The 11,863-nt window shown below is 40.1% G+C and overlaps 1 protein-coding gene across 1 annotated transcript in view; it reads right to left on the reverse strand.

Annotated features, from left to right (window-relative positions):
• Positions 1–1,157: 1,157 nt before the first annotated feature.
• Positions 1,158–11,863, reverse strand: part of Ccdc110 (coiled-coil domain containing 110) — a 15,144-nt gene continuing 4,438 nt past the window's right edge. The window contains 5 exon segments of the mRNA XM_028757702.1: positions 1,158–1,207; positions 1,725–3,843; positions 4,759–4,869; positions 5,797–5,862; positions 6,207–6,262. Coding sequence (XP_028613535.1) covers positions 1,158–1,207; positions 1,725–3,843; positions 4,759–4,869; positions 5,797–5,862; positions 6,207–6,262 — 2,402 coding nt within the window.

An 11,863-nucleotide genomic window follows, 5' to 3' on the forward strand; every position in this document is an offset into this window, starting at 1 on the left:
GGCAAATTCTTCAGTTTTCAACAGTTAAGAGAATTACTAAATGTTTTCCAGTTACAGTGTCCCCTGTACAACCTGTGTCAAAATCAGTGATCAGGATAATACAATGTATTTACTTGCAGACAATCAAATATAAGATGCAAACTAGTTGACAGGAAAAAAAACCTGAGAAAGCCTGCTTCCAGTTTTCCCTGTGACATGCCTTATCAAGGACATTGATTAGAGATCTATAAGAGATAGGTGGAAAACAATAATCATTTTGTTTAAAAATCTTCAAAGGAAATTTGCTATCCTTCCTGTTTAGGGAGAGATACACAAGTCCACATTGTCTATTGTTCTGTATCTCTATCTTACCAAGTGAATGTCCAGCGTGAGACTCTGATATGATGGTTGGCCGTGTATTCACTCACCATTCACTTACAAACACCCAGTGGCTCCCACATTCCCAGCATTTTACAGGCCAAGGGGTTCCTCACACTAAAACCAGACAAAGTTGTTGCCAGAAAAATCTATCAACCAATGTCCTTTTGTAGAAGAAATTCTGAGGCAGATGTAAAGTTTAAGCCCAGGAATATACATTCAAAGAATAATATCACTGCCTGGTAGGGTTTATTCCAGGAATGGGAGGTATATCAAAATCGATATAACAATGTATTAAGGAGAAAAAAAATATTGCTTCAAGTAACGGATGAAAAGCATCCGATAAAACTCAACAAGGAATTACAGAACCAAAATAGATTAGTTTGTTCCTGTACAGCAAAGGGTAAGCCTGATTGGGAACCACTGACTCTTTTGAGACAGTACAGGATTCTCCTTCCACTGTAACCTTCTATGTGACTCTGTGTTGTGTGGGGGAATATGTGTGAAGAACAAATACAGACGTGCTTTGAGTAGCGAGCTCTCCTTACTCCCCGGTCCACAGTTTCATTTCTCGCATCAGCTTTTGTGAAACCATCAAAGACCGACACGTGAGCTTGGAGTTTGATACCACCTTTTCTATAGTTCTTGACTCTCTAATGTAATTCTGATATCTATTTTAAAACAAGTTTAAGCATGTATGAGGGCTTTGGAACCAGAGGTAAAAGTTACTATGATATTATTTTTTATGAAGGAAAATTACTTGGAAAAGATGTTTTTAAAACACTGATTTCTTTTGAAATTTATTTACATGTCTTGGATGGAAGCCGTTGATACATTTTATGTGGTGTTCCTGAAAAAGAAAAAGAAAATGTCTTAAAGCTGTGAGTGCTGACTATATTTCTAATAAGTATTTTAAAATACTTCTCCCTCCCAAAGATGCTACGCACACGTTCAGTGTATCTATTAAAATTTTTTTAAATGATTCTATTATATAACAAATCAGATACAATATCTTACAAAACTAAATTGTATTCATCTTTATGTTCTCTTCTTTGAAAGAGTTATTTTTTTTGTTATGTGTAAATACATGTGTTTCCATGTGGATTTGCACATCCGTGGATGCAGGTGTCCCTGAAAGAGGGTGTTGGATCCCCTGAAGATGGCAGTTGAAGCTGAGTGTTGGACCCACTTACAAATGGATGGGTGCCGGGAACCAAACGTGGGTCGTCCGCCAGAGCAGTACATATTCCTCACCACTAAGCCACCACCTCTCTGGGCCCCTCTTCTTATTTCTAAACTTTGGTTAGTGCTAATAAGCTCATTAGAGTCTTAAAGATGCCTCTACTTATCTATCAGAATGCACACACCTTTCAAGTCAGAAGTCACAGGCCTATTCCTAAGACTGGAAGCATCTTCGTAGGCATCGTAGTTGTCAAAGTAGAATTTTTCTCTTCTTGAAATATAAGTCGATTTTGATGCACTGTTGTTCTGACAAGAGACTTTATCACTTAAATTCAAGTAGTTTCGCTGAAGATGCCGCATCTCAAATTCCAGGGTATCCCTCTCATTTTCTATGCTTCTCACGTAGTTTTCCAAAAGCACCTTGTCTTCGGTGAGCCGGCTGATGCTATTTTCGAACTTGGTGTTTTCCTGACTGTGTTTTTTTAGCTCTTCCTTCAGAATCTGGTTATCTGTCTTAATCTCCATGACCATTTTGGACAACATCTCACATTCCTTGCTGATTTCTGCCAAGTTGCTTTTGTAAATGCTTGTCTCTGACTTCGCGATTTTGATGTCTTTCAGGAACTTCTCTTCCGCGGCAGACTGGTATTTTTGAATATCCACGAGCTCTCTTTCCAACATCTGTCTGGCGGAAGCGGATTCTTGTAATGTTGCCTCCAGCCTCAGCTTCTCCGCTTTAGCTCCGTCCAGAATGTGAAGAAGCGACTCCTGCTCGGCTTTGGCCAGTCTCTCCTTCTCTTTTAGCTGTAGGATCTCCAGCTTGCTCTCTCTCAGGTCACTCTCGAGCGTGCCCTTGTCCTTCAGGAGTTGGTACATGTCTTTCTCTAGCATTGCCCTTTCATCTTGTATCAACAGCATGCTGGTTTTCATGGTTTCTATTTCTATATTCATTCTGTTGTTTTCGTTTTGGAGAACGGCCATATCATTTTGGGTCTTGTGCTCCTTGCCCTTCAGGTGGTCTATTGTTTCTAGCATCTGTTGCTTTTCCAGAGAGAGTTGACTGTTTTTCTCCTCTAGCATTTTGTGTTGGCCCTGGAGGACATTGTAAGTGCTGACGATTTTCTTAAGTTCTCGGAGGCAGTCCTTGTTCTCTTCCGCCGCTTCTGTTAACTTGGACTGAAGGGTGCTCTTTTCTTCAGCCAGAAACTTCAGCTGCTTTTCGTGGGCTTCCACCTTCTGGATCAGGGATTGTGCGGTGAACATGAGGGGCTTCATTTTGGTCTTCAGGGCTAGGTTTTTGTTCTCCAGTTCTGTCATCTTTTTCTGATTCTGCAAGGATTCCTTTAGGTAATTCTGTAGGTAATGAATTTTGGAGACGCACTGCTCAGGGATGCACTTGCCTTTGGGTGCCTTCTCGTTTTCAAACGTTACGGGTCCTTGGCTGACTATGAACGCTTGGCCTTCTTTGTCTTTTATTTTGTGTTTCTCTGGGCCCAGGACTGACAGAGTGTGCCTTGGAGGTCGGGAGTGAAATTTTAAATCCATAATATTCTTGCTGGTGATAGGGATGTCTTTATTTTTCTCATTCTTTTTCCCTCGGTATATTTCACTTTTAGATAATTTTTTACATTTCCTACAAAAGTTCACATGCAGTTTGGACACTGTGTCCCTGAGTGGGAGTAGTTTGCTTACTAATGCCTCTAATTCAGAAATTCTCTTCAATTTGATGTTTTCACTTAAGTTACCTTCCATGTTTTCTTGCTGAATAAAATTAAGTTTTGAGCTACAAATGGGAAACAGCTCCTGTTGGTGGTGACTGTGAGTGCTTGCATCCATCTGGAAAGTGTGAAGTTCATTTGTAAGTGCCAGCTCCTTGTCATTCGACTTCTGAAGTTCTTCTTTCATGTGCTTAATCGAGTGGCAAATGTCATCTAAGTTTTCACAGAACTCACGCTTCAGGAAAGGGATGGTGATGGTGGATTTATCCAGAATCTCGGGAGCAGCTTGAGGTGGCACAATTTGAGGAGCTGGAGGTAGAAACTGGTAGAGACTGAAACTCTTTATGGTATTGGGCTGCTCCAAAGTGGTCATAGCTTTGCTGGGAGGTGAGTTATCTGCTGTCGTTCTCATGCTTTCCAGAGCTAACATGTCCTTGACCTGTGTCTGAGGTGGAATATTTACGCTTTGAGAGAGACCAGTGCCACTATTGCTTCTGAAGTTCTCTTCCATCGAATGGAGAGTCTTGGGGTCCTCAAAATGATTACTTTTCTTGGTAGAAAGTATTTCTTCTTGTGTCTCGTTGGGCTAGCAGCAATAGAAAGCATGCTATAAATATATTGACATTTCCCACGTGACCAAGAGATTAAGAAAATTTGAGGAAGATTTATGTGTACAACCATATTGAGTATTTTCCCTACTAATCAGAGAAGCCTGTGTGTGTATTCCTATCTATTTATCTGGGCATGAACAAACCAACACCGACTGTCTTGAGAGCCACAACAGAGTGCTTTAGGATTGCCTTCCTTTCTTAGAAGGTGAGCTATATCGGCCAACCTCTTAATTTCAGAAGCAGAAATGTAGTACATGGGGTGGGTGGGGGATGGGGTAAGGGGATAACATATGAAATGTAAATAAAACATCCAATAAAAAAAGGGAAAAAAAAGAAATGTAGTAAATGTATTACGCTCCAAGAGATTCTCCTAAGTAGATAGGCCACATGGGAATTCATTATTCAACAATAATGAATGTTCCTGCTACTGGGCTAGTTGTTAGCCTTTGCTTTCAAATTCCTGGATTCAAAAGGGTGATTTTAGAACCTCAAGGGTCCTGGAAATGTAATTTCCTAGCCAGCATGGACAGTATTGGCCACTCTGGTTTGGAGCTTTTCTATAGACTTCGTCTTTGGTTTGTCAATCTCCTCTGGTCAGGTGGGCTAACCAAACTCCTTTGAATTTGTTCGGGTATTTTCAGCATCTAGATGAAATGAAATGCCTCTCCCACCCTCTTAAAGGGATAGTCAAATTCTACAGTACAGAGATAAACATACTTCTTTTAAGTTTCTAAGGACAGATATTTCCTTATTTTCGTCTCTGATGATCCACTGTTCCTTTTTGGGAGAGATAGATAGATAGATAGATAGATAGATAGATAGATAGATAGATAGATAATGAGAACCAGTTCTTAAACACCAAAAAGGGGAATGATTTATTGAAAACATACCAAATCCTTTTCAGGATGTATGCTGAATACTAGATTTTTTTCTGAGTTAAATTGTGGGTTTTCTACTTCAACAATACTCTTGTTCAATATTTCACTGATTTCAGACTGTACCTTTAAAAGATAAATTGAGAATGTTAGAATTTGAATTAGGATTTGGGAGTTCGTGTATGTGCAGACGCACGTAGTTGAAAGACACCTTCACATTTTCTGAACATAAGAAGTTCTTTGCCATCAAGAGAATAGGTTAAATTTATTTACTGCAATCTCTGTCATTGAAGGACTCTTAGGAAGAGAATGTGTTTGTGAAAATATCAGATACCTCTAGTAAAATAGTAAAAATTTATGAACTACATTAGTAATTTTAGAGGCATTACTTTTTTACATTGTGGAGTAAGTAAGAAAATTTTGACATCCATCATTGAAACAGAACACAGTCTACTGCAAAGTTCATCTACTGCCCCACAGTTGTGTTCAATACAAGGACACTGGGTCAGAGATGATGCTGGACTGTTAGTGACTGTGTTTGGTATACCTGTTATGTACGCTCTATTACGATGCCTCTCATTTCCTCAGATGTAGTGTGTGTGCCTTTGATGACACCAGTTCTGTTTTTAGCTGTTCCTGGGATATTCAGTGACTCAAGGTGATAGAATATGTCCCCCATGCCTCCACCGTCCCTAGGGATACTTTTGAGTTATAGTTTAAATCTTACAGAGCAAGTCTGTCTTTGTAGACTATATGTAGGGAGGACTACTTACTTATTTGCAGTGCGAGGATCAAGCCTGAATCTCTGCACGTGCTAGGCAAAGGCTCAACCACCCAGCCACATCTGCCCCAGGGAGCCTTTTCTTTTGGCCTTACAGCCAAAAGGATAGGAGAATGTCATCTACTCCAAATAAAATTTCAGCCTGAAACACAAGGTCACCTCTAGTGTATTAAACTCTGCATCCACTTAACAACCGGCTGCTGATGGGTTTAGAAGATGGGTTGGTACTTGAAACTAGGCGATTGCCTACGTATGGACTACATCAGTCATACCATGCTGACGTTCTGTAGCGTCTGCATCCGCAGAGCCTGAAACGACTCCAGCTGATGCTGCAGGACCTATAAGGAGATTTAACACTGCGTCAGATGGAACACTTTCAGGTGGCCAGGGATAGTCTTCAAAGGCTGGGGTTAAAACAAACAAACAAACAAACAAACAAACCCCAGTGTGGCTTGTTCCCGAAAAGGATCTCATGAGCCATCTCACTCATCCTTAGCTGTGCCTCTCTATGTATGTTCATAGACATTTTTGGGGGCGGGGAGTGTGTGAAATCTCTATGTATGCCTATGATTATTATTATTATTATTATTATTATTATTATTATTATTTGGTGAGAGTAGTGTGGAAGACCCAATATTTATTCAGGAAGAGTTTTGCACATAATTAAATGAAACAGACTCACTTTCAGTGCTGATTGTGGTTGGATTTGATTTTCTGGTTCTGATGCACAGCCATATTCTAAGGAGTAAAATAAAGAACATGCATCATTTAATTCCTAAATTTATCTTTGTTTGTATTTTTGTTTCTTGAGATAGGTTTTCTCTGTGCATTCCTGGCTGTCCTGGGATACAACTCACACTGTAGACCAGGCTAACCTCAGACTCAGAGATCCTCCTGCCTCTGCCTCCTGAGTGCTGGGATTAATGGCGTGCCACACCACTGCTTAGCATAACTCCTCAGTTTTATTTTGCAGAAGCTGCTACAGAGAGCACACTCTTAACCCAGTGAGGCAGAGAGATAATGAGAAGGGCTGTTACTTACATTATCCTAGTCACACATTTAATTTAAGGAAAGTTCTCACTTTAAGAAGTACCTACCTGTGGGGACAGGCCGATGACCGAGTCAGTAAAAGTGCTAGCTACCGGGTAGAGACAATCTGAGTTTGATTCCTGGAATCCATGTAAAGATGTAAGGAGAGAACTGACTCCATCTGACCTCTGACTTTCACAGGTACACCACGGCACGAGTGTGCACCACGGCATAAGTGTGTACTGTCTTCCACAGTTTGTTACATAAAAGGAATTTAAGTCTGTGTGTGTGTGTGTGTGTGTGAAGGAACTTTCTACCATGTAGGTCCTGAGGATTAAACTCATTTGTCGGGCTTGGCAGCAAACACCTGTACCCACTGAGCAGCTCAGCAGCCCCAAATAATTTTATTTTTGAGAAAGGGTCTCCAGCTCTGTAACCTTGACTGGCCTGAAATTCACTATGTAGACCAGGCTGGTTTTGAACTCACAGAGATTCATCTACTTATGTCTTCTGTATGCTGAGATTAAAGGCAAAGGTGACCACAGCTCATATATCATATACATAGACACACACACACACACACACACATATATATATGTGTATATACACAAATATATATATATGTAAATATATATGTATAGTATATACATGTGTCTGTGAATGTATGTAAATATGTGTGTGTATGTATATATATGTGTATAATATGTTTGATTTTTGCAAAATTAAAAAATATAAAAAGAAAATATTTACATGGGATTATAGCAATGGTTTTATTTTGTAAGGAACCATTTTGTTTCTGAGTTATAGACTTCACTCTTTTGTTAAAAAACAACAACAACAACAACAACAGAACACAACACAATAATTCCTGTAGCATGAAAGGCGTTTGGGCAATGGACTGTATAGGCCTTATTTCTGGGGGAAATTGGCATGTGATGCTCTCCCTGACTCACAGTGCATCACATCTGTCTGTTGTGTTCTCAAGCAAAGTTCTATAAAGAACTATTCACCTGCTATCTTGGGGAAGGTCTGTGCCCATGGCCCGTTGGCTCTTCTTGGCTATGTGAAAATAGGATGCTGAACTGGAACACTTCCTTATCAAAGGTAGAATCTTCGCCACCGGCAGGAAACTTATCTCCTCTTGTGGAGAGACCTTTCCCATTGGAGAGTCAAGGTCTTTTGTTCCTTTGTGCTGTTCAATGAGCATGTCCTAACCAACCTTGACACACTCATACCCATCTCTGTCCCTCAAGACAGAGCATGGGGTCTTGCTGGTCCAGCACAAGAGAAGCACATGCAGTTCACTGATCTACACTGGTTGGGGAGAGAGACCTGCTGCCAGGGCAGAGGGGCCTGAGAGCCAGTGCTGTAGCTGATCTTGTTCACTTAGTCACTAAAGCCTCTACCGCTGCCCAGTGGTTGACTATTGTATTTCCTCAGCTACTCTAAAATCCACACACAGCGAACACAGGTCCTCAGGACGGTAGACAGTGGGTGTCCCAGGCTCGGCACCTCCCTGGAGGTTGTTTATAGACCTGCAGCAGAAGATAGATCATGTAGTATTTATCCACGTGTTAGGGAACTTCCTTGCTTTAAAAAGTTTTTAAATTAAGAAGTAAAAACTTCCTAGTTTTCTGGTTGAAATACGAATTATGATGGAATGTTCTTTTAGGCTGACAACATGTGTCCTCAGAGTCGGACTTCAGCTATGTCTCCGGATCCTCTATCCTGCATTAGTGACCCATCAGACGGTGCTCATCAAGTGCAGACATCTCCTTTGCCATTTTGATCTTCATCTCTGACGAGGCAACATTAGTTCAGGATGTGGAGATGTGTAGCCAACTGCAGAATTCTACCTCTAGCTGGAGCACAGACAGACAGAAAGCTTACCTGGATATTGCTTTTTTTGTGACTCTAATTGGGAAGCTGAGACCAAGGTAGGAGAGAGTTTCACAAAGATTTTTAGACTCTAAACAAACCTATTATAATGTACTCATACAGGTCATGCAAAAAAAAAAAAAGTCACCTAAAATCTTGCCATGAAGAAGAACTGTTAATTTTAGGTAACTCTTTAGCTCTCTCTCCTTCTTCCTCCCCCCTCCCTCTCCCTCCCCCTCTCCCTCTCCCTCTCCCTTTCCCTCCCCTCCCCTCCACACACACATACGTAAAGCATGAATGATGTTGGAACAGGGAGGGTATAAAGAGAGGAACCTCATACATGATGTTGGAGGAAATGTAAATTAGCATTCCTGTTACAGAAATATTATAAATTATAAATATATCATAAATATTATATATATATACATATATATATATATTTAGTATATGTCAGTCAAAATGACACTGTATTAAGAAACATACCATGGAAGAGATTAAGAGCTTCAAAACATAAATAGTATGGGGTATGTTAAACCATTACATTTAATCCACTATAAGTAACTACCACAAGTAACCGGTAATCCCACTGCAGGTGTATACCCAAGGGAAATGGAGTGAGGATGGTCATGAGGAATTCTCACCTACAGGTTTACTGAGGCATCGTTTACAGCAGCCAGGAGGACTAAACAGCCTTAGCCCATCACCTGACAGCTGAAAAAATGTGAAGCGCATACACAATGAGCCAAGAGAGAAAATTCAATTTCATCCTTTAAAAATTATGCGCATGGGCATTTTGCCTGCATGTATGTCTGTGCACATGTTCTCACATGTATGTGTAAAGTAAAAGGGAATCTCACTGAAGAAGAGAATAGACTGTTGTTTAATGAACTCTGGGAATGGGTGTGAGAGGCAGAGAGGGTGGCTGATTGGTGATTAGTGGGGGGTGGTTATAATTGATAGCAACTGTATCAAAATAGCTTGTGACGAATTGAAAAATTGGATATCAAAAATTTCAAACTAGCTGGTGAAGAATTTGAAAGTTCATGACAAAAAGAAATGAGAAACAGCTGATGGGTTAGACAAATAAATTATCTTGACATAATAATTACATTATATACAGGTACTTAAGGATTTCAATGTATATAAATTTTATACACATATGTGTATGTGATATATATTATGTATATATGAATGTAAGTATTTATATATGAAATATATATATATATATAAATTAGTATATGTCAGTCAGAAAGACAATGTATTAAGAAATACACCATGGAAGAGATTAAGAGCTTGAAAACACTGTATTTCAGCAGAAAACACTGAAAACACAGCTTGAAACACTGTATTCTGAGTTGATTTACTAATCGTGAAAAAGGATGAGAAAGCTAGCAAATTTGCTTTCACATATACTATCTGTCTGTATTTGTTATTAAGATGATTTCCATGCTGAAGTTTATGAGTCTCATAGTCTGTTCTGTAGCCGTAGTTCCCACAAAGCTCTGTGTTAGACCCACTAGTGTCAGGTTTATGTTATATATAGTATATAGTAAGCTGCATATACTAAAGTAGAATAGTAAGCAATAGGTTCGTGAGAAAGAACAATGGGATATGTATATGTATATTATATGCATATTATATGCATATGATGTGTATGTGTATATGTATATATATCTTCTCTACATACTTCCTGTCCATATCTTCAGTTTTGATCATAGCACAATTCCATAGTTTCTTGTCACTCAAATATCTATTTAAATGTGACCACTCTGTTTAGAATTGCTATTTTCTTTGACATAATATGGATGATTCATTTTTAAAAATCTTAATGTATATGGGTGCTTTGCCTGCATAGATGTCTGAAGTGGAAACTTAAGGGTTCTTTGGAGAGTCAGCTGTGTTGGAAGGTGTTTTCCTGAAGTGGATGTGGTCAAAGACTAAGGCAGACTCCTGAAGGAATGTTTCACTGAAGCAGACACAGGAGAGAGGATGTTCTGCTAAAGCAAACACATGAAAGGACAAGAGATGAAGGATTCCTTGCTAACAAGATGCATGTATTAGTCCTGCCTTAAAATGTGTAGTTGAACTGCATTTGTTAGGACACTGCAAACTTGGGCTGATTGGATGCCCATGCTGAGGCAAGGCACGTGGAGGACACGTGATGTTTGGAGGGAGTGACAAAGACAGAACTTTGCTTGCTGGTACAGCTAGCTGTGCAATGCTTTTGGGTCTCAAGTCTTCACTGATCTTTGCTTTTCCTGAGAGAGGCACAGCTGAACTTCTCCTGGCGCTCCTCCTTGTTTCTCCTGCTGAGCTGAGGCCTGGCTGTCTCTGCTAGGTTGTGTCACCGCTGGTGCTAACCCGACTCTACTGAACAGGACTGTGGTGCATCCATGAAGTGTGAGTGGATCAAGCTTCCACTACCTGCTAATCTGTGAAATGAACTGCCGATTTCCAGACAACACAGATGGGAGTTGCTTCAAAGAACCTTTCTAAACAGGTCCATTTCCTCGTATTTTTTTTTTCTTTTCCAGTACCTCTGGTGGGTGGTGAGCTAAAAGGGAGGTTAAAAATATTTATGAACCATCATTAAAAATAGGATTTGAAAAAATTAAAATTATAGATGTCTGCGCATCACATGTGTGGTTGGTACTCCAGGTAAGAAGAGTTAGATTCCCTGAGTTATAGATGGTTGCCAGCCACCATGTAGGTATCAGGAATAGAACCCATGGGTCATCTGGAAGAGTGGCCAGTGTTTTTAACTGCTGAGGCGCCTCTCCTGTCCCTGTAGATAATTTCTTATGCTATCCTTTCTTGAACCACAGAGATCTATTCTCTCTGATTTATAGATTCTTGAGCAGGGTAGAAATTGATGCAGGTGGGAAAATCTTTTGAAAGTATGCTGAGAGCCTTTGTGCGGGAGGTGATGGAGGCGATCATATTGTTTATATTTTAAGAGAAGGAAAAAAGAACACTATTAGATACCTTAACCTTAAGTTGTCTATCAGAGATGTCAAGTACTCCATTGGATGTGTCATTTATGGGATGGCAATCAACGCAGACGGACAGTGTGGGTGTTGCTACTTAGATAAAGGCATTTTCTGGAGAGAGTCTAATGAAACACAGGTAAAATGGCTTCCAGGGAGAATGTGATAAAGAGATTTGCAGCCCCCAGGTATGCACAACTTTTTTCAACTTTTACTGTGCAATGGAAGAGGAGTAATAGGAGAATAGTGTTCATACTAGAAGAAACTTGATAAGAAGACTTTTTTTAACGTTTAAAATTACATTTACTTACCATGTATGTGTGTGTGTGTGTGTGTATGTGTGTTTGTGTGTGTGAGAAAGAGAGAGAAAGAGGGGAGAGGGCGAGGGGGAGGGGGAGGGGGGAGGGGGGAAGAGAGGGAGAGGGAGAGGGGGGAGGGGGAGGGG

The sequence above is a fragment of the Grammomys surdaster genome, unplaced genomic scaffold (genome assembly GCF_004785775.1).
Source record: "Grammomys surdaster isolate TR1022 unplaced genomic scaffold, NIH_TR_1.0 126178, whole genome shotgun sequence".
NCBI classification, from domain to species: Eukaryota; Metazoa; Chordata; class Mammalia; order Rodentia; family Muridae; genus Grammomys; species Grammomys surdaster.